This window comes from Telopea speciosissima, chromosome 3, assembly GCF_018873765.1.
Source record: "Telopea speciosissima isolate NSW1024214 ecotype Mountain lineage chromosome 3, Tspe_v1, whole genome shotgun sequence".
Classification (NCBI taxonomy): domain Eukaryota; kingdom Viridiplantae; phylum Streptophyta; class Magnoliopsida; order Proteales; family Proteaceae; genus Telopea; species Telopea speciosissima.
Window position 1 is genome coordinate 24132209 of NC_057918.1, and position 24084 is coordinate 24156292.

The following is a 24084-nucleotide window of genomic DNA, read 5'->3' on the forward strand; positions in this document are numbered from 1 at the left end:
GACTCTAAAGAGGGAACCACTTAACTTGGAACCTATACCTCTTTTCTTGTCAACCAATATACACAATTGGAGAACCATGCTATAGACTGCTTATTCAAGGAGTATGAACTATGAAAAATAGCTACCAGTCTGTCAAGTATCAACCCCAACCCCAACTCTACAGACACAGAAAGAGAGCAGGACAAAGAGAAGAGAAAACAAAAGGGAAAAGACATACAGGTATATAGTTACACCCATAACAAAAAAAAATGTTTATAGGGAATGTTGATTGGCTAGATAATCAAAGCAGAAACACATTAGTAATTGTTCCATTACATGGAAGGACCATATACAAATAGACAAGACAAACTCAATCATTTGGGCATCCTCTCCAATAAAATTACTAGTAGCCAAAAGAATTCTGTATTCATATAATTGAACATAAGCAAGTCAAGTTCAAGCAATATAACCATATTATGCAATAGATGCAGATATGTAAGTCTAGACAAGGCAAATCAAGCCATCTATCTGAGAAGTTCCTGTGCACATTAGACATCTTACACACAAGGTTCAAAATTTCAGTTATTTAGGAGATTTCGTCCCCTGCCGAAACGAAAATATTTCAGTAATTTCCGCATAATTTTTCCGATTTCTTTCGCATCACATTTCATGGACCAGTAGCTGTACCCAATACTTAAACTCATATCCGTTGGAAGGGCAATCCCAGCTGAATATTGAAAATACTAGATATCAAAAAAGAAATCTGACCCACCAATTTTCTTTCAGATTCCAATACACTGTTTAATCTTTCAAGAACACTATCATCAGCTAAGGAGATCTCATCCACAAGAAGCAGATTTCCATCTTTCATTGCTTGTACAAGAGGCCCATCTTGCCATGTAAATATGGCCTGCCACTTCTGGTGAAGCTGAACTAGAGCCAGTTTCACTTTCTCAAATGTATCAAGATCACTTGGGGTGACATCAGGATGAAAGACAAGACCTTGTCTGTAGCTATTTATAATCACAGAAAGCTGATCAAACGTTAAAGAAGCTTGACTTATATCAGAAGATATTTTCTGCAGCCAGAGAAATGGATGAATTTAGTAGCAGTAGTAACCACATAGAATAAACATCGCAGTTATATCAAACGTAGACAGGAATAAACATACAATATCTCCAGGAAAGTGCAGAAATGTCTTTGACAGAAACAGCTGATCAACAAGATGCTTGAATTCTTCAGTTAATCTTGACCTCTCCCGTACAGGATAGAACCCCTGAGAATATCATTACCATTACATTAACATCTACCAGCTGTTGATGTCATTAAAAACATAAAATTCCAAGTACTGGACAGAATCCATAAAAAACTCGGAAATATATACAGTTATAAACCCACCCCGAGAAAATCTGATGGTTCTGTATACTGATGGCAATTCAAAATGTGCAATTTTGACCCCAAAATAATGCTAAGTAGCTGGCAAACAGTGGTCTTCCCACCACCAGTCTCACCAACAAGAAGGACGGGTTCACGCATTTTGTAGCAACGCTCAACAAGAAAATATAGCCTCCACATACTTTTAGTCCAAACAATACTGCAAGGGATCACATTTATTAGTGTAAGGCACTTATAAGTAACAAGAAGCTACAAACAAATAAACCGAAAAAAATTAATTACGCACATACTTTGCCAGAGTTTCTGATACACCTGAGTATTTGCAGAAGTTCAACACAGTGTAGCCACCAGCTGGCTCCTGAAATAAAAGTGACAAATTAAGGATATCTGCATAGCAAATCTGGATATATAATTTCCTGTTTAACTTTAAAAAAAAATTAGAAGATGAGTTTCAATGACATTCCTTGTATAACAAGAGAAAACATTTTTCCACCCAGATCAAAGTACGAAAATTACCAAGCAAGGACCAAGTAATCCAACACATGTATATCTGATTCTTTAAACAGATAAGAAAATCGTGAAAATTACCAAGCAAGGACCAAGTAGTCCAAAACGTGAATATTTGATTCATTAAACAGATAAGAAAATCGTGTGATACCATCCATAAACAAAACACATAAAGCAAATGCTGTAAATATCAAAGACAACTCTGCCCCCTTGTTTAATCCACACAGGAGAAATCAAAGATATGCTGCAAAATCAATAGTAATATTGCTACAAATTTCTCTTTTTTTGTGTGTGTGTGCACATCCAACTTTAAAAAAAAAAAACTGAAAAGAACAAATTGAACTAACTTAATGATATTAAAAGTGATGTAACTTCATGTAAAGACAATTTTCTAGCCCATACACAAATACTAATAAAGAAGAAATGTATTTCGACAACTTTGAATCAAATAGGCCAAAGTCATACAGAATTGAATCTTCAACATTTTTTACCCAAAAAAATATCTTCCAAAATCACACCAACTTACACTAAAATCGCTGAAATCATTCCAGACCATAGTTGTCATGGCGTCGTCATATCGCTGGAGAAGTGGGCATATCGACCACCGATATGGATGATGTAAGAATATCGACCGATATGGCCTCCATGGCGCCGCCATGGACGCCATATCGGGCGACATGGTTGTTTCAAATTATAAAACTTAATTTTTTAATAATAATGTTTTTTTAACCATTTTTTATTTTAATGTTTTTTACTTTACATTAAAAAAAAATTTTAAAAACATCAAACAAAACACACTAATACACTATTGACTAATACACAATCACATATTCACATCAGCCATTTTTTTTTTAATTTAGATGGGTTGTTTATTAGCTTTATTCACTCAATATAAATTACGTTCTTGTAATTGTTTTTTTGTTTTGTTACTTTTGTGGTCACTTTCATATGAATCATATCTCAACTCTCATGATTTTTCAACTTTATTATCAGCAAGACTATTGCTATCAATTATTTGATAATCCATGATTTCATATACACTAATGGATATTACACTTTCATGAATTAAACCATAGTAGATTAGTAGTACACTTCCATGTTAATTTTTTATGTTATAGGGTATATATTATAGCATACTAAATGACATTAAAAATAGAGAAAATAAAAAATAAAAAATGGTCGATATGATTGCCTGGCGGGCGACATGTCAATATATCGACATGACATCCCTCCACCAACTTGGATCGCCGTGACGACGTGACAACTATGTTCCAGACCCAGCAATGACAGGGGGGAAAATAATTCAATTCATCTCATTAAGCACCATGGTAAAGTGAAAATACACAACTAAGAAAAGTTGGGTGGGGGGAGCAACAGACCTGCATGTACAAGTCATCTTTAACAAGTTCATTCGAAACATGCCTCTTCAAAATCTCTTCAACAACTTTCTTCTCATTTTCATCTCGTAACCTTTCAGCCAAAAGAAAATAGCCATCTTCTGCCAAATTTTTATGGGAATTCCCGAATGTCCGGAAACGATCAGCCCATCGAAACAAATCACGTGGGGTTATGAAACCATGTTTTCCAGCAAACACTTTGCTGCTCTGTCTATGCACCTGCAAATCCTTCATTACATTAATCATCTGTTTAGCATAGCTCTCAGGGATTTTGCACCTCTTTTCCAGTATTGTACCTAACTCATTTTCCGGGATTTCATCAACATGAATCTCCACAAAGCGGTTACGAAATGCTCTAGAAAGCATTTTACGCCCACCATAAAAAGTTGGAGGATTTTGTGTGGCAAAAAGCATAAAATCAGGATGTGCAGTAACTGTTTCCTGGAGTTCTGGTACAAAAAGCTCCCTGTTATCATCTAATAACCGGTTTAGTGCTTCCAGCACATCTGATGGTGCCAGGTTAAGTTCATCCAGAACAATACAGTATCCATTGCGAACAGCCTTAACCAAAACACCTTCTTGAAACACAAGCTTACCATTATAATCAGTTATGTAGGAACCTAAATACTCCTGAAGATCTGTGTGTTCATGATTATTTATGCGTACAAATTCATGACCAGTGATAGCACAGAGATACTGGATGAGGCTAGTCTTCCCACTAGAAGTGGGGCCCTGTAATAGAACAGGGTATCTTTTAATCAAAACAGCACGTGCAAGGTTCATAAGATGCTCCTTCACACTTCTCGTCAAAATATAGTTCTCCGAGAAAGCATCAGACCTGAGGTTCCCTCTGTTGACAAGGTAACCAACAAAGGGAACATTTGGGGGCAGATCCCCCCCTAATAAATATGATAATATCATAATGTTCATAAGTTTGGCACTAGGTCCATCCAGCATTGTAAGAAAAAACATACAAAATCCATCATAAAGTGCCTTTCGGAATCCAAAATTCTTTTCCGCCTTCTTTGTATATTCTAGTGCACGGTAAAGAGACCTCAAACTATACTGGGGCTTCTGATTGGCCCCATCCTGCAGCCTCACTTCGGATTCTTTCTTGGCTGCTTTGTAAAATTGTACGACTTTATTGACTAGTTCTCTATTAGGACGGTGCACATCCATAAATTGATTAACAAAGAGACATAAATCTTCATCATCCAACACATCATCAACAAAATATTCTGTGAACCTACTCCGCAGCGAATATGGCAAGTCCCGCTTTCCAGCATCAGTTGCAGGATTCATACAAGCAAATATACGAAAATCAGGATGGCGGTCAATATATTTGACATCTCCCCTCTCAGTCAAACAAATTGAACCCTGCTCTCCTTCTAGAACCCCTGTAATTCTCTGCAACATCTCTGGAGAGGCCAAATTCACTTCATCGAGCAAAATCAAGTGACCCTTTCTAAGTGCTGTTACAAAAGCTCCTTCTACAAATGAGAAAGCCATGCAAGTTGAGGCGCCAATCTGCCTGCGAGCACTGTCAACTTTTACTGAGAAACTCTTCCAATCTTTGGGGAGTTCTTCAGCCAGAGGTCTCTTCCGCTTTGTACCACATCCAGATCCTCTCACTTCATAGACTTGCTTCTTAAAAGCAATAAGAGCTTTCTGAAATCCATTTAATACCATTTTCCACTTCTTATCGGCAATAAGTTTTCCCAGTCGCACAAGATAATCCTCATTTTCCTGAATATCAGCATACCATATTTATTAGACATTCAAGAAATTCAAAAGATAGTGGAGAGAGCAGTACATCATGAAATCAGTACGTGCTTTCCTCCTGATAAGCACCAGTAATTTTATAAAGAAATGGCCTATTATAAAGCATACAATTTTGTTCTTAGAATGAGATATACCTTTATAGAAAAGGTCCTAGAGAACAGGCCCTGAAACTCATTATAAAGTGGTATGCAAACAAACCGTGCATCAGTAGGCTTAAATCCACCTAACAGATCAGCAACATCACTCTGCTGGCTTAAGTTCTGCCACATGAGCAACATGGTAATCAATTGCTAACTTATGAAATAGATAGTCATGTCTAAAAGTCATCACCAAGCACTACTTAAATCTGTAAGAAGGAAACATACCAACACGGTAAGTGGTTGACCAAGCCTCATTGCCAGATTCTGTACAAGTGTTGTTTTCCCAGTACCAGTTTCACCAATCAGGAGAACAGGCTCATTGTACTTGACAGAACAAGCTATCTTCTCAAGAACATGAAGCGAACTACGAATATCCACAAAAGGTCTCTTTTGGCGATGTAACTACAGAAAAACACCAGGAAACCCCACCCCCCAAATCCCAAAAATGAGAAAACTAAAAGTTAAAGAAAGAGTCACTGTAAATGGTTTGCCTGGAAAATTACTTGAGAGCATTTGAGAAAAATTCGTCCAACTTGTAATTCTGACTGCAAATCCTGCAATTAAAGACGGACAACAGAAACTTAGTGAAACAGAGTCAAAACAGATTTAAAAAAACAGGCTCAAAGGAATAACAAAAACCTGGATTATGGGCTTATTAAGAGGAAGTAATCTTTCTGCCTCTGTTACGGGTACTTCCCAAATTTTTGCTATTTCTCTCATCATAAGCAAACGGTTCTCAGAAGAAGCCGAGGATGAAGCAAAAATATCTACAGCCTGAAGAACACAAACCCAGACAGTGGAATCATCATACAAAATTTATCAGCATAAACAAGAGGAAAAAGTTTTGGGGACTGGATCTTATGCAACCTCCTTATAAATGCTTTTACATTCGTAAGCAGACAACCTAGGCCCCACAAAGCTAAAACCTAAACCTGTAATTCTTCTACACCATTTTAGGAGATCCCTGACATCACAACCAAAAAGCATAGAGCTAAATAAATATAATCCAGCAACTTAAATGTGGAAGGTCACCAGATCTAAAACACCTACCTCAACGAGAATCTGCAAAAAGAACCAGAAGAAGCAGGATTTCCAACCTGAAATCCTCCGCGTTGATGTAAAGGGGCAGCATTAACCCTTTCAAAGGTTTCTGCAATAGATATAAAGCGTTATCATAAGAGATATATAAGATGCAGAAATTGTATTGAGCATGGACAATTATTGCATACCTATGAGTTTCTCGACAACAGCCTCTAGTTTTGGATACCATATATTCACTATGTCTAATAAATCTTTATTACTCGATTGTCCAACCATGACTTTCCTCCATAGGACACTAAGGGAGATCCTGCCTGTTATTATAAACAAGGCATGTAGTTAATAATAGAACATACCAAGATTCCTTGGGCAAATTATTCTAATAAAACACTTCAGATTACCAGTGAGACACAAAATTCCAATCTTTTGTGATTTTGATTAGATCAAAACTATCACTACTGATGATTTAACAATAAGACACAGCTTAAATCTACCTGGAACCAAAAGCACACAGAAAGGTGCATCCATAGATGCATGTGCCTTAATTTACTAGGGTAAATAAGACTGCAAGGTCTTGTTGTCCCATCTATTAATTTAAGTCAACCTCAACCCTCATTTCAGGTATGAGCTCATCAGAAATAACCCGGTTGCGAATGTACTGTGGCACTAGCTGCAGTAATATAGAATATCTGGTTAAAGATTATTTCACAATGCAGACAAGCAGCTTGTAGCCGGAGCCGCATTCAGTCATTCAAGAAGTTTAATTGGAACTATATATTTTTAATATTCATAAAACAATCACTTATTTCACGTGAGAGAGGTGTTCACATATAATGATGTACAGAAGTGTATTTTAAAAACTACTTTAGTAGTTTAGAACTTTAGATTGTGGTGATATTTGAATATATATGCTTAATATAACCATGAAAGGAGACACAAAAAAAATAAATGAATAAATCTGTGGAACGTGGATTTTCATTACTGATGAGGGGACCACCCAACCATTGTCTTACTATATAGTGTTAGGCAATGCTTCTTCTTAAACTCCATAAAATGGCAATGGTTTACACAAATCTGATTAATAACACATATCAGAGACAAACACCCAATCTAACCAAGTCCAAGATGAGTTTGCTGGCTTTCCTAAGGTGTTAACTTCAAAGTGCCAATAACAAGACCCAATAACAATCTCTCCTCTCCAACCAGCGCCACCCTTTTTTTTTTGCCGAATTAACATAAAAAACTGATAATCACCAATACAAAAATGAAAGTGATCCCAAAAAGATTTCAAATATTAGTATTAGATACCCCTTCCCAATTTACGATAGCCAAGAGGTATGTACAAGTAGGGGTGTCAAACCCAGGCCCGCACCAACAGGCCCAACTGAGCCCAACAGAATAAGACCAAAACAAATTGTCTGTTTAGTAAACAGTCCGGTTTAGCCATTTAGGTTTCACAAAATGTAATTTTTGGACTATAGCCAATAGACTGGCTAATAAGGACAGATTAAATGAACCACCTGAAATATGACTGAAGGCCCACTGGTTCTGGAGAAGGCTTCTTCTACTGGCCTCCTCAGTTCCAAGTTGGCATGGGACCTCATCAGAGCTCATGGCCCTATGTCTCCTTGGAACAAGTTGGTTTGGTACTTTGGTTTAAGGGCCACATTCCCCACCACAGCTTCTCTGTTTGGCAAGCCTTCTCCAACTGCCTCCCAATGCAGTCCTTCCTCATTCACCAGCATATCCATGCCTCCCCATCATGCTACTTTTGTTGGAATGCTCTTGAAGATGTGGAGCATCTCTTCTTCGCTTGTCCATTCTCCTCTTCGGTTTGGAAAGGGCCCTGGCTAAGATTTGGCCTAGGAGGAGGATCCTGCCCTTCTCGAGGGAATGATTTTGGGTGGACATGATTTTCACCGGCAAGACTATCTGCGACGTGGTGGAGCGCAATCTCAGAAAATGGACTCAGAGCACAAGATCTTTCCAGCAGATTTGGGACTCTATAGATTTTGATGTTCATAGGAAGGCCTCCATGGTCTCCTCTAGGTGTGCTGACACCCCCAAGGAAAGCTTTGAGGACCGATTACATAATAGATCAGTTTCAGTCTTGTGCCTCAGATGTGTAGGATCAACCAAAGCCTGACCAAAACAGACAAGTTGACACCCCCTACGTACAACGTACAAGAATTATCTTGCACCATATAAGGAGGAACAAGTTCAGGTGTTCCAAGACCAACCATCAATAGATATGTATATCAAATGAATAGGACCAGACAACAGTATCTCGTCTATTTCTTGTCACAGCTAATTTAGGAACTAATTTTGGGAAGTAGAGATTCATAACAATAGCAGCCTGGGCAAGCAACCAAATAGATTTGTAAGGAGGCAAAAATGTACACAATGAAAATTGATAAAACCAAAGTTCAAAAAATGTAAAATACAAAATCAATGAAGGGAAAAGAAAAACAAAATGGTTTCATTCACGAACCTTCTGAATTGTGAGAGCTATCATGCTTAGAAATTGACATTGTAGCAAATAATCTGAAGCTTTCAGACACAGTTATTGCCTGCAAGGTCCACATTTTACAAGAGTTAGCCGAGAAGGGGAAAAAATAAAGAGAACATAGGAAATACAAGTGATGCAGATTGCATAGCAAAATCTTTGTTGATGGCCAGATTTGGGTTTTCTGTTTATGGGGGCCATTTTGTTACTTTTTGTGCTTTTATGTACATAAATAGGTTTAAGTACAATAAGTTGTATATGATTGATAAGGGAGGCTAATTTTCCGTTTAAGTTGCATTTTGGAACATACTTATAATTATGGGTCCTAGATAAGGGTATTATTGTAACTTTCACATGGAGAAGTTTCTAGGCCCCTGTGGATCAATATCAACCGGGGATAAGCATCAAATTACTCGTAGGAAAAGTAACTAGTAACTTGAACCATAAGTAACTTAATATATATATATATATTGATTGGACTTTTGAAAGTACAATGAATGGATTTTTTTTTTCCTCTAGCTTTGTGCTAATGTCGTTTGGATGCATGGTGGTCAAGTCGGGGAGATTGATTTCTCTACATGCTAAGGCGGATTCCTCAGGTTCTCAAATATAATATTGATTCCTAGATTCCTTTGAAGGTGGACTCCTTCAAACCTAGGTGGATTCCTAGGTGACTTATCTCCTCCTCTTCTTCTTCTTCTTCTTCTTCTTCTTCTTCATCTACAAACCCCCCCCCCTTCTCCTTTTTTCTACTTTCAGCTTCTATTACAGCAGGCTCTTAAACCTCCATAGCAGCCCCTATTTCTCTATTTCTCTACACTAAACACATCACCAAAATACTACTCTATCATCCCTATCAAAACTAGTCTTATTTCACCCTAAACCTTATTCTATCGTTGCTGCCAATAGCCAAAACACAACTTTTCTACAATCAAACCTAAGGCTTCTTGAACTTAAACCCACTCCTTGAAGACAACCTCATAGTAGAACCTCTATCAACAAGTCAACGCCGAAAATTCTGTGTCAGGATCAGAAAGAAGCCATGTCAAGCACGGCCTAAGAAGGTTACCCAAATTTTTGAAGGATCATGTCTGGAAAGTGTGAGGCATATAAGCAAGATTTAAAATCGCGTTTTGTTTTGGTGTTTCGGTCTGACCAAAATTTCCGAGATACCGAAATTTTTTCTTTGACGAAAATTTGTCGAAATGGTATTTTTTTCTCTGACTTTTGCTTGGCCATTTGTGGGTGTAAAATGCCGATTCCGAAACGAGATGACCAAAATTTTCAAAATATTGCATTTTTTTTAATTCGAACTTGCGTTTCATTTCGACGCAACCGAAATACTCAAAATATTCGAGATTTTGACCGAGACGAAACGAGTTTTTGAACTATGCATATAAGCACCTTCCTTGCACAATAAAAAAAAAAATGGAGCACCACATTTCTTGCATTTAATCAAAAACTGTTTTCTCATCACATTATGACTTAAGAAATAATTTTCTAATTACAAATTGCATAGTTCTTGCATTAATCAAAAACTGTTTTCTCACATAAAGACTTGAAGGAATAATTTTATAATGTGTCCACAACAATACTTAAATTTCCACGTGTTCCCTTTCAATAAAATAGCAATTCAATTATCCAGCATTTACTTAAAATTGTTTCTTTTCCTCGCAGTTAAGCAGCCTTTCCATGTATTATACTCTTCTTTGTGTTAATGAATATATCATAAGTCATGCTACATGAGTTCCAGTTCGTGGATCGGGTAGTCCATGCAATCAATGGGGCCTGATGCAGGAGAGATTGCAGCTCAGTGGACAAGCTGGACATATCTAAGCCTCCAAAGCTCTACCATTAGCAGAGGAAACATTAGGGATTGGGACATATAATGCTGCCCATGGGGCATAGTTTTTATTTTTCAGCTACCGTTTTAAAAGGATGTTTAGGTAATTTGAGTTGTAATTAATTAGTGATTGTGTAATATAAATTGATCAAACTTGGACATTCTCTTTTTTTTATGATTTTAGTGGATAAAAGATGCATTCCTTGCTTTCTTTTCAGATTTCCTACAATCTAGACTAGGTGTGCTATTCAGTTAGGGTTATAACCGCTTATTCACAAAGGTCAAGCTGTTAAATAAGGGCCACAACAATGTATATCAACAACCCCCACACACACACACGCAAACAGACACGTGGAGGCCAACAGACACACATGGCTCTTCAAGTGACATCATCGGCACCATCATGTGGCACTGGGGGTTCAAGGAGCACAACAACACAAACCACTCACAGATACCAGGGATCGAACACCCAACTTAGCTCTGACATCATGTTGCAACAGTTCAACCCAAAAGCTTGAGCTGTTAAGGCCACAACGATGTACATCAACAGATAGAATTCGAAACCCTTTGTCACTAAGTTAAGCCCAGTGCAATACATTATGCCTGCATATGTATTGTATGTCCAGGGAAGCCAAACGTGTACATTGTAGATCATGCCAAGGTATGATAAAGAAGTTAGAATCCAAGTACCTCCCCACGACCAGTCACAAATGAACTTGAACCCTCCAATAGAGGCAATAAGATAGACTGTACATCAGACGGTGCTTTGTCTATGTCTTCAAAGACTACCCAAAGTCCACACAGAACTGCCTGTGGACAGGTGAAAATGATGAAATAAAAATGACAGCATTATGGTGGCTTCTAGAAAAATGAACTAATAATTTCAGCACAAAAGAAAACCTGTGTAAGAGAACCAGGCTGCCACCTGAATTCCCCAGGTATTTCCGAACAGATGTCACCCCCAATCAGTGTTTTCCCATCCATATGTTCATCCATGTGAATAAAAAGAACTAAAAAAACAGGAAAGCAACTGTCATCAGGGATACATATAGAATAGCCTAAACATGAAGAAACGCTTGAAGAATAAAAGAGGAGAAGCTGGCCCACTTAGTTAGGCAAAAGGTTGTAGCAGTCCAAAGTGCACGAGTGGATAACAGTAAAATCCCATTTCATAATTCCTTAAAGCAGTTTAGAGAAGTAAAGTAATTTTCATGAACTCACAATATTTCAAGTCATTATCTATGCAAGAGATGCCAAAATGTTACACAATCTGTTTCATTTTCGAGCTTTGGAAAAATGCCAACTAGTGTAGCATTTGACATGAGAAGTATGTAATTGCAAGAAGAAGCACTACTTTAGAATCAACATATCTCATCAGCTTTCTAATAATATATTCTAAGACACACCGAAAATCCCCATGACCCCTCTCCTTAAAAGGTTCTTTGGGAGACCCATGGCCCTTCAACATGCAAGGCGCTAGCGTGCGAAACTGCCCATAGGAAAGTTATGACCATCAACACTTATTAGTTAAGGAACGTGGAGTACTGCCTCTCTCCCTTTTTGAGCAAGGTTCTAAATCTCAGTTGAACCTTGCAGTTCAGACATTAACTCGGTTTTTGACCTTGTCGGAGACAAAACCAATGTGTCGAAACTGATTTGAATCAGGTTTAGACCCTGTTTCAATAGCTTTCGCAAGTTTTGCCAGTTTCGACACTTGGCTATGACCGAGAGCTGGGAGTTTTGCAAGTTTCACTTGATTTTTTCCTACTTTTTGGCATTCATCTACTCATTCAACCCTTCTACAGCTTAGATTTGCATGCTTGGAGCTTGAAAGTAATGGTTTCTTTCCCCAAATCTAATTTTTAAAAGATGGGCACACAATATATCATGAGATACAAATTTGTTGGATTCGAAAGAGCGTTGCATACATCTTTAGTGGTACGCAGCTCTTGGATTAGACCCGCCAAGAAACTCCATGTGGTAATGAGTGGTGGGTGTCGTATGCTTGTATTTCCCTAACCTAATGTATGTTTTAATTGTTTTAATTGCATATTTACATTTTCAGTAGCTAAATTATATGTAGTTGGTGTTTATAATAGGCTAGTGGGGCTAGTGTACAGCAGCATTCAGCACACACTAGCAAACTTGGATCCAAACCACAAGAAACATTTTAGGGGGTTTTTGTAAAACTAATTCATGGAATAGGTGTAAAATGAAAAGAAAAAAAAAGGTCAAAAACCTTTTTTTATAATATAATCATTCATTTTAAATTTACATTTTACTTCATTTAAATTTTATATTTATTAACATAAATGATTAGAGTTATATATTCTAAATAGAATATTTAGATCTATTTCTATATTTTATCTATTTATTTATTATACAATTATACATATAATATAAATATTAAATAAATAGATAGATATAAAAATATTCTATTTTATTTCATTTAAATTTTATATTTATTAACTTAAATAATTAGAGTTATATATTCTAAACATTCTATTTAGATCTATTTCTACATTTTATCTATTTATTTAGGGGTTTTTACAAATGCCCCCCTCAAAATGCCCATTTGTCCAAATGCACCCCTACAACTTTACAAATTGCAAACTCCCCCCTACTTTCAAAACACTGTAACACTTTGGTCCAATCCGTTTGTCTGGGACGTTAGAGGTTAGTTTCAGGGAATCTAATGACCAAAATGCCCTTATGATAAAAACCAACCAAAATTAAAGAGTAAAGTGACCAAATTGCCCTCATCTTCCCCAAATAGTTAAGGTTTAAAACTGAAACCCTAAACCTAAACAATTCCAAACCTCTCTGAAATCCAATCTTCTTCAACAATTAGGTCTGCTGTTCAGCAGTTCAGGCACTGGTTTTGACAAAGATTTGGTACATTGCTTTCCCTTTCTTCTTTTTACCTGAATTTACGTTTTTGAATTGATTTATGCATTTTGAATGAATACCGAAATTTAGACTCTGCAATGGATAACCTTTAGGAAGTTTGGATCTTTCCAGGCATAGTTAAGATCGTGATAAGGAATTGCATATTTTAGGTTTTTCCCCATTTTCTTCTCTTTCGGTGTCAATAGTCCTCTTTGGTTTTTTTTTGTCAGACGTGAGATGTTTTCAGAATTGGATCGAGTAGACTGAAATTTTTTAAATTTGGGTTGCAGGAGTGAAGGATTGATAGGGCATGTTCTGTACTCCAGAATTGTCCACAAGTACAAATGCAGGTGGAAAGCTTTCAGGTCTTCATGTTCTCTCAAGAAACCAAATTCGGTCACTCAACCCTCTCCAAAGCTTACGACATGAAACCCTAGCAGCAGAGATCACCTTATCTTTTCTCTTCAAGAATCTCCTCAAGCCTGGAATTCGAACCTTCCTCCTCTTCTTACCACTCACCTTTCTGATCCTGGACCATCTCCTCAGCCTCCAATTCAATCTCTCCTCCTTTACTTTTTCTTCTTCCTCTTCAATTTCATGTTCATCATCAACTGGCCCATCTTCGTTTCTCAACCTCATATAAGAAAGCTTGGTGGTTTAAGCCATTTCAATGATTGACATGATGGGTGCTTTCTTGGGAAACGAATTGGTACACCCAGATAAACTTTTGAAGAATGGAGAGATGGGTTTGTTCTTGTTTCTCCTCACGGTAACCGATCTCCACTTTCTTTTCTTTATTTTTGGAAATCGAAAGGGAAAGTATGAGAAATAGATAAGTTGCAGAAACTGTTGAGGGAGGTATTAAATGCAATTAGAGGTGCTGTAACGAGTTAGCATTGGTGGTAGTTTCTATTTTTCTCTGGAATTGTTTAGGTTCAGGGTTTCAGTTTCAAACCTAAACTATTTGGTGAAGATGAGTGCAATTTGGTCACTTTACTCTTTAATTTTGGTTGGTTTTTATCACAAGGGTATTTTGGTCATTAGATTCCCTGAAACTAACCTCTAACATCCTAGACTAACGAATTAGACAAAAATGTTAGTGTTTTGAAAGTAGGGGGAGTTTGCAATTTGTACAGTTGTAGGGGTGCATTTGGACAAATGGGCATTTTGAGGGGGGCATTTGTAAAACAACCCATTTATTTATTATTATACATATATATTAAATAAATAGATAGATATATAAATATTCTAACAAATCCTATCCTATTTCAGTCGGATCCAAAAAAAAATGAATTAGAATTCAGAAATAGGATTTTAGAGATACAGAAAAATCCCAGGTTTCATTCGAAACCTAGGATATCTCAGTTTCAGCCAGGGTCAAAACCGGTCTCAAAATCAAAACCTTGATCCTTGATTTTTGGTGCCATGTATGGAGAGGATGGGAATGTATAAATCATTTGTTTCTAGAGTATTTTTGTCACCATAAAGGTAAAGTTTCATTTCCTGAGAGTGTTTGACCTGGTTGGACATTTCCCAATGATATGGTGGGGTTGATGAGATTATGGCACTTAGCTCCATCCAGGGCAAGGGGTAGATTTTATGGAAAGCAAAACTACTGATCGTTTTGAGTATTTGAAAGAGAGGAATGCTCACTTGTTCCTGAAGCAGCTGAAAAGTACAAGCTACAACACCAGAGAAGAAAGAAGGCAAAGTCAGAATCCTAGTGTCTCTGGGAATCCAATTCTCTCCGCGAATACTATTCCTAGCCTGAATCTTACTTTTATTCTCTTATAGAGTTCTGTTTTCAGTTTTTTTTTCTTACTTTGACTACGATAAAGTGTTGTAATATGGGGTACAACGGTATAATGGTCCAGTAGGGTTTAGTTTGTGTTGCTCTAAGGGTATTGTTGTAACTTGTACTTCATTTAGTTTATAATAAATAGAGAGGACCTATGTCTCATTGACACAAAGTTCAATTCCCCAAATATTCCATCATGGTATCAGAGCAAGGAGAAGAATCGCCCTTGGGAATTGCACCTTCCCTATGAAACCCTAACCATTCCGCCGCCGCCACTTCTCTCTCTCTCTCTCTCTATCTCTTCTTTTTCTCTCCTAGCACCACCGCCGCTGCCACTCTTCCGCCCTCTCTCTCACGCGGTAGCACTCAAACCACCACCGTCCCTCTTCCGCCTTCTCTCTCTCTTTCTCGCTTTAGCACCACCACACCGCCACACTGCCTCCGCCCCTCTCTATCTCTCTCACGGCAGCCCTACACCACCACCACCTTCTTCCGCCTCCTCTTCTCAGCTGTCTTTACCGCCACAATGATCCCTCCTCTTCTTCCCCCTTGGTGGTGAAGTGTTTCTCCCACCAAGGGCTGTTTTTTGCTACACCTATGATCTAGATATTCTTCTCGTGTTTTTTTTAAAGAATATATGTGGTGATTTTTTCCTATTTGTGAGCAATCAGCAACTACGTCGGACGAGTTTAGCACACCTATCGGACAAGGAGGAGTACTCCCGCAGTGTGAACGCATCCTTCGTTCCATTCCAATTCTGCCAAACTTGATGGCAGTAATTATCTGATGTGGTCAAGGTCCTGCTCTTTGGCTGTAGGTTCTCGTGGTCTTAAGAGCCGTCTTACTAGAACCACTGTGAAGCCCACTGCTGATGGTCCTGCTCTCACTAAATGGGAAACCGATGAGTGCTTGGTAATGTCTTACCTTCTTCAATCTATTGATCCCAATACTGCCCAGTCTTATCTCCTTCTTGATTCTGCTGCTGCTATATGGAAAGTTGCCAAGGCTACCTATTCTCAGGTGGGCAATGATGCCCGGTGTTATGACATTCAGCGAAAAATCCATAACCTGCAACAAAAAGATCTCTCCCTTTCCAAGTATTACAACACCATGTGTGGTTATTGGTAAACCTTGGATTTTTATGGGCGATTTACTGCAACATGTGAGACTGATACAGTTGCCTTTCGCCAATGGGAAGATCAGCTATGGGTCTATGATTTTTTGGTTGGGCTGAATATGGAGTTTGATCAGATCCGGGCACAAGTTCTCAATCGTGATCCCTTCCTTTCTCTTGAGCAGGCATATGCTATAGTTGTGTTTGATGATAGCCGCTGTAATGCTATGGTCCACACCATTCTCATGGAGAAATCTGCTCTTTACATGTCAGGCACTCCTTCTCGTGGGAATTTTACCCAGGTGTATGCTATAGTTGCTTGGACAAAGGGATAAGATCATTACAGCGGAACATTGGTGGAAAAACCAACTTAATTAAAATGCCAAAAATGACCGAGATTTCCGAAATTTTTGAAACAAGATGACCAAAATTACCAAGATTTCTGAAATTTCCGAAACGAGATGACCGAAATTTCATCGAAATATTTGAAATATTGCATTTTTTCATATCGGACTTGCGTTTCGTTTCAGACAGGTCGAGATACTCGAAATATTCGATATCTCGACCGAAATTTCGCGAGTTTTAGTACTATGCCCCAATGTACTCATCAATCTCAGACTTCTGTTGAGGTAAATAAACATTCATTACCTCATATGGGGTGGGGCCCTAGAACCCTGGGCGAGCCTCTGCAATTGTATCAATCATTGTATCATAATGGGGGCCTTGTGCAGTGTTTGCTGGGATGGTATGGTATAGCATCCACTTAGCTATTGACTCTTTAACTAACCTCCTCATCCCCTTCCATGCTCCTTTGATTCTTGGTTGACTGCTTCCATTCTTCCAATGTAGTTTAGGATCTGATGCTGATGGTGGTACGGATACTGATAGAGGTGTTGGGGCTGCCTTCATACTTTGTGATCTTTTAAAAGGATTGAAAGATCTAACTCCAGATGTGCCACCTCCTCCACTACCCCCAACTCTCTGTCTCTGCTGATCATCTTGAAAACTAACTCTACTCCTTGAAACAGTCCGTTGAAAGTCCCTAGCCTCCTCTACTGTTTGTATATCATCAGATACTGCAATGTCCTCATCATCATCATCATCAGAGGAGTCATCATCATCATGGTATTGTCCTCCTCCCATTGAACTCCTCACTGCATCCTCAAGTTGTTCACTTATTCTCTGCTTATCAACCTTCCTCTTCTTCTTTCCCCTCAAACTCTCACCAATCTCCCTAGCTACTTGCACAGGTGCCATATGGCAACCTACAACATCTTTAGATCCTCCAGTCAAATGTTATTTAAGTCTACTGGACCCACCTCCCAAAAACTGCATGTGACAATAATTACATTGGGATTTTCTCTTATCCCCATCAATTGGAGTGCCATGTAACCATGCAATGTCACCCCTATGCTGCCTAGCTGGCCTCTGTTCTCTCTACTCCCTCTGCTCCCTCTGTTGACTACTTTCCCCTACCTTTTGCTTCCCTTCACACATTGTCTTTCACGATCCGCCATAATAATACTTATTTATTGCAATGTAAGTAAAACAAATAATTAAAAACTTAATGTACAAGCACTTCAATTGACACTTTGAGAGTACTTAAACAATTGTATAGCTATTTAATATTTTTCCCCTAACCCTTATATTTTTCTCATAATTAAAAACAATTTTTTATATATAATTTTAATATAAATATAGACCTAACACAACAAAACCGAAAATGATTAAACACAATATATATCTAATGCATTTCAAAACATGTAGAAATTACTTTCATAGTCTTTCTTGATTTTTTAAACTTAAAACTCATTTTTTCCTTTTTATTTCTTTTTTTTTATTTTTTAAATATTTTTCTTAATTTCTGAAAATAAAAATAATTATTTATGGGCAGAAAAATAATTTCGGCACCGTGAAGCTGTACATCGGCCATTGGTGTCTAACATATAATTAATTGATCCCCATCTAAGTTATAGAACCCCTAATTTTTTCCCATTTTAGTTGTAGGAAAATCAATTTTTAAAACCAAAAAATATAAAATATAAAATACTTATGTAAAAAAAATTTCAACACCGTGAGGTTGTAGATTGGCCTCCGGTGTCTAACATATTAATATTTCATCATCATCCAACATATATTGAACATACTATTTTCAAAAAAATTAGTTTCAAAGAAAACAGAATTACCTTAAATAATGAAAAATGCTTGGAGGATGTGCTTGGATGAGGCTCCGACATGTTTCCGGCGATAATCCGTCGAAAACGATGAAGAACATTGCTTGGAGAGTGGAAGAAAACCAAAGAGAAGAAGAAATGAGAGCCTCTGCAGGTCTCGGTCGAAATAAGGACTAAGACTTGCAAGATTCTGTATTTAAGTCCCAGGGTCACGTAAACTTTTAGTGACTTTAGTAACATTTCGGCGGTATTTCGATCATAGGCAGAAATATCACAAAATTTCGTCGAGTTTTGTTACTTTTTCATTTCACCTATACATTTTATCTCGGCCCACTCGAAATTCCCAAAATTTTCCGATATATCGCGAAATCTTGTACCATGGTTGTGATAAACTAGTAGATTAGAGACAAGATGAACCCACCCAGCACACCAAGCAACCGCAAAGGCTACCAGTCAGGCCATCACTAGGATCATGGTTCAAAATTTCACTATATATCACCGATCTATCGGCATATTTCGGAAATCTCGACACTACCGAGACGAAATGGGCCTACGAAATGAAAAAGTTATTGTGACATTTCGCGATATTTTGGCATGTCACCGAAATATCGCCGAAACTGTTATAAAGTTACAAAACCTATCACGTGACTCTTTAACCCTTCGACTATAAAAGCAAAATCTCACATATCTCAGTCTAAATTTCGACCGAGACCTTACAGAGACTCTCTTTTGTTCCTTTTTTTGTGTCTTCCACTCTTCCAACTTGTTCTTTATCATTTTCGACGGATCGTCCACGAAAACACATCGGAAACACCTCCTCCTAGCACATTTGTGAAGGCTTTTTCACTGTTTAAGGTACTTTTTTTTCTCTAAAACTATTTTTTTGAAAATACTATGTTCAATACTTGTTGGATGATGATGATATTATTATATGTTAGACACCGGAAGCCGATCTATAACCTCACAGTATCTAAATTTTTTTTTCATACGTATTTTATTTTTTTAATTTCTGATTTACAAAATTGATTTTCCTACAACAAAAATAGGGAAAAAATAGGGGTAATATAAATTGAATGGGGATCAATTAAATATATGTTAGACACCAATGGCCAATCTACGTCTTCACAGTGTCGAAAATATCTCTGCCTATAAATAATTAATTTTATTTTCAAATGAAGAAAAATATTTAAAAATTCAAAAAAAAAAAAATAAGGAAAAATATGAGGTTTTGGTTTGAAAAAATATGAAAGCAATTTCAACATGTTTTTTAAGTGCATTAGATATATATTATGTTTAATCATTTCGGTTTTGTTGTGTTAGGTCAATATTTATATGAAAATTATTTATAAAAAATTGTTTTTAATTATGAGAAAAATATAAGGGTTAGGGAAAAAATATTAAATAGCTACACAATTGTTTTAGTAGTCTCAATTGAAGTGCTTTTATATTAAGTTTTTAATTATTTGTTTTACTTACGTTACAGTAAACAAGTATTATTATGGCTGATCGTGAAAGACAACGTGCGAAAGGAAAGCAGAAGGTAGGGGAAAGTAGTCAACAGACGGAGCAGAGGCCAGCCAGGCGGCCTAGTGGTAGGGGTGACATTGCATGGTTACATGGAGTACCGATTGATGGGGATAAGAGAAAATCACAATGTAACTATTGTCACACGCAGTTTTTGGGAGGTGGGTCTAGTAGACGTAAACAACATCTGACTGGAGTATCTAAAGATGTTGTAGCTTGCCATATGGTCCCTGCTAAAGTAGCTAGGGAAGTTGGTGAAAGTTTGAGGGAGAAGATGAAGAGGAAGGCTGACAAGCAGAGCGTAAGGGAACAACTTGAGGAGGCAATGAGGAGTTCAATGGGAGGAGGAGAAGGAGAATACCATGATGATAACGATGATGACTCTGATGATGATGACAGTGATGTGTCTGCGGATATACAGACACCACAGGAGGCTAAGGACTTTCAATGGTCTATTTCAAGGAGTAAAGTTAGTTTTCGAGATGATCAGCAGAGATAGAGAGAGTAGGGGGGTAGTGGAGGAGCTGGCACATCTAGAGGTTCTAGAGCTGGTGGGTTGTTTAATCCTTTTAAAAGATCACAAAGTATGAAGACAGCTCCAACACCTCTAGTGGCACAAGTACCACCACCAACATCAGATCCTCAACTACATAAGAAGAAAGGAAGCACTCAACCCAAAATTAAAGGAGCATGGAAGAATATGAAGGGGTTAGTGGAAGAGTCAATAGCTAAGTGGATGCTATACCATACCATCCCAGCAAACACCATACAAAGCTCCCATTATGAGACCATGATTGATACAATTACAGAGGCTGAACCAGGGTGCAAGGGGCTCACCCCATATGAGGTAATGAATATTTATTTACCTCAACAGAAGGCTGAGATTAAGGAGTACATTGATCAAATGAGGACTATGTAATGTCGTCCTATATAGGCAAGGCCTAATAGGAACCAGATGAAATCAGAATTCTGTAACTGTTTACAGATGTGGACTGTTTAGGGTAAAACTAGGGTTAGGTCTAAGAATTCAGGTATGGTTTATAAATGGTTTTAGTATGCAGGTGTAGGGGATTATTATGGTATAAACAAAGCAGGGTTTGGATAGGTTTAGAAGTTCTGCAGTTTTTAGGGTTAGGGTTAGAGTTTTAGGTTTCAGATTTTAAGCTAATTCTAGGGTTTAGGAAAGGGCTTTGGGGCTGGGTTTCTAGTCGAGTGTAGCTGGCAGTGGAGGGGGTGGTTCGATCAGGCTTTGGTGGTGTTTTGATGGTTAATTAGGGCTAGACAGAATTTAGAATGGTTTTAAGGGTTTTGGGTTTTATGGGAGATGAGGGGGATTAGGGTTTGAGTGGTCTGATTGGACTGAAAGTAGGATCGAGTGTAGGGGGAATGTGGTGGATGTATGCTGAAAGTTTGGGACAGATCTGATGGTGGGATGATGGTTGCTTAGAAACTAAGCTATGATTCGAAGGTGGAAGTTGTAGGTTTAATGGAGGGTTAGGTTTGATGGATGGAGAGGGAATTGGAGTAGGTTTAATGGAGGGGAATGCTGAACAGTATAGGTAGCCTAGGTTAGAGGACTAGAAGAAGAAAGTTAAAATAAAAATTGCAACTTCAAACTCACTGGATTGCTGAGAACAATGGCAGCAGCTTGAGACTAGAAGAAACCTCCCGATCTTCAAGATGCAAGGATTCACTGGGGATTCCAGTCCTTCAATCCTTGATATGACTTATAAGGGGGTCTTGATATGACTCACAAGACTCGATCTCATAGGAGAGAATAGCAGCAACAAAGGGAGCAAGCATAAAGCTGAGTTTTTATTAATCAAAATTCGTATCCAATGTTAGCCTCCCTTACAAACTTATATAGAAGACTCAAAAATAGACTTAGACACTAAAAAGGAAAAGCCTAACCCAATCCTTAACCTATTAGATAACTTAAACTGACTAGGAAACTGAAATAGACTCAAAATAGAGTCCTAATCGAGCCTAACTAAACAACTAAAAGAAAAACTAATAAAATCACTTAAATTGAACCATTGGTTGAACCGATTCAATTTAAAACACCAAATAAAAAGCTAAGTATGGAAATAAAACTAAGTATGGGAGCTAATCCCGTATGCAACCTATTTACCCATATTTAGGCCCATAAAAATGGCCTATTACATTAGAAACACATGGGATCAAAGGCCCAACATGTATGTAACCCAACCCAAGATTTGTTCCCAATGAAACAAGCCCTATTTGGTGATGAATCTGCATCACTATGCGGGAGACATATAGGGTGACTATAATGGCAAATGGGAGGACAGTTTTCCTCAAATCTGTGGATGCATCCAAAGAGGTAAAGGATGCAAATACATTTATAGATTGTTGAAGGAAGTTGTTGAAGTTGATGTAGGAGTAGAGAACGTTGTCCAGATTGTAACGGATGACAAAAGCAACTTCAAGAAGACCAGTGAGAAGATGATGAATAACAGTAAGTACCGGCTCTTCTGGACTCCTTGTGCGGCCATTGCATTGATCTAATGCTGAAGGATATGGGGATGTTAAAGTTGGTGAAGACTTTGGTGGAAAGTGCAAGACAAGTCACCAACTTTGCATACAACCATTCCTTTGCACTAAATCTATTGAGGGAAAAATGTGGAGGTGACTTGGTGAAGCCGGGCATCACTAGATTCTCCACAAACTACATTGCCCTAAAAAGTTTTGAGACAAAGAAGGCCGGGCTGAGATCTATGTTTGCTTCTAAGGAGTGGTTTGGATAGAAGAGTTCCAATACCAAAAGTGGGAGGGAAGCACAGACAACCATGTCCTCTGAGGAATTCTGGACAAAGCTAGGCAAAGTGGTGAAAGTTTTGGAGCCAGTGGTTAAAGTTCTACATATAACGGACTCCGCTCTCAAGAGCCCCACCATGCCAGTCCTATATGTTGCCATTGACTTGATAAAGGATAGCGTCCACAATGTGGTTCCTCATAGTAGCAAGCACTTCTTGGATAGTATCAATGCTCGTTGGGAGAATCAACTTATGCATCTACTGCATAAGGCTGGTGAGTAATTTTGTTTATGTAACTAATTCATATCTTAGTAATATTACTAATTACCTATGCATATGACAATATCTCATTTCTATATGTCAATTTTCAACATACTACTTGAACCCCAAGTATCAATATAATAATAGGCTTGGGTTGGCTACTCAACTTATTGAAGTTGTGAAACAAGTACTAAAAACGTTGGAGCCAGATGGTAAACTACAAGTTATATGCAACACTGAGGTGAATCTTATAATTCATTTGGACTATATTTAGTAAGTACTAATTACTAATTAATAATGAGTCATTACTAATTTTAAAAATTTCCCAAATGGGTATAGAATAAGAGATATAGGGATGCATTGGGGAGTTTTGGAACCGATGCTGCAGTACAAGGCAGAGAACGCGGTGATGCTGGTACTCAATTCAATATCTTATTCTTTTAAATTACATATGTATTGAAACTTGAAACTTGTGAAAAATTTGACACGTCTTTTTTTGTTGTAAACTTGTAATGCAGCTGAATGGAGGGTATTGTATGGGGAATCGGCTGAGAATTTGAGGAGAATAGCAACCAAGGTCCTTGCCCAAACATGTTCCGCATCTGGCTGTGAGAAGGACTGGAGTACGTTTTCGCTCATCCACTCCAAGAACCGCAACAGATTGGGCTCCCAACGTCTATCTAACTTAGTGTATATGCACTACAACTTGAGGCTAAAACTGCAACACATATGCATGGGACATGAGGGGCAAAGGGGCACTATTGACCTCGCCAGCATTTTCAGGTTTACTTAGACGATGAGGACCCTATTGTGGATTGAGTGAGGGATAGAGGTGAGCCGGTGTTGGATCAGGAGGGAGGTAGGCCAGACCCGATGATAGCTTCCGAGATGGGTGTTGATGTGGATGAGTATATGGCTGATGAGGATTGGATACATGCACGGGAAGCATTACCCATACCATTC

General features: G+C 38.0%; 1 protein-coding gene across 1 annotated transcript in view; it reads right to left on the minus strand.

The window, feature by feature from the left end:
• The window catches only part of LOC122655003 (midasin-like), a 130552-nt gene that overhangs the window by 94573 nt on the left and 11895 nt on the right, over positions 1 to 24084 (minus strand). Inside the window, 15 exon segments of the mRNA XM_043849256.1 lie at positions 752 to 1057; positions 1151 to 1255; positions 1378 to 1573; positions 1665 to 1732; positions 3261 to 5024; positions 5195 to 5320; positions 5426 to 5602; positions 5704 to 5754; positions 5840 to 5974; positions 6068 to 6164; positions 6251 to 6350; positions 6430 to 6552; positions 8730 to 8808; positions 11278 to 11397; positions 11488 to 11597. Coding sequence (XP_043705191.1) covers positions 752 to 1057; positions 1151 to 1255; positions 1378 to 1573; positions 1665 to 1732; positions 3261 to 5024; positions 5195 to 5320; positions 5426 to 5602; positions 5704 to 5754; positions 5840 to 5974; positions 6068 to 6164; positions 6251 to 6350; positions 6430 to 6552; positions 8730 to 8808; positions 11278 to 11397; positions 11488 to 11597 — 3557 coding nt within the window.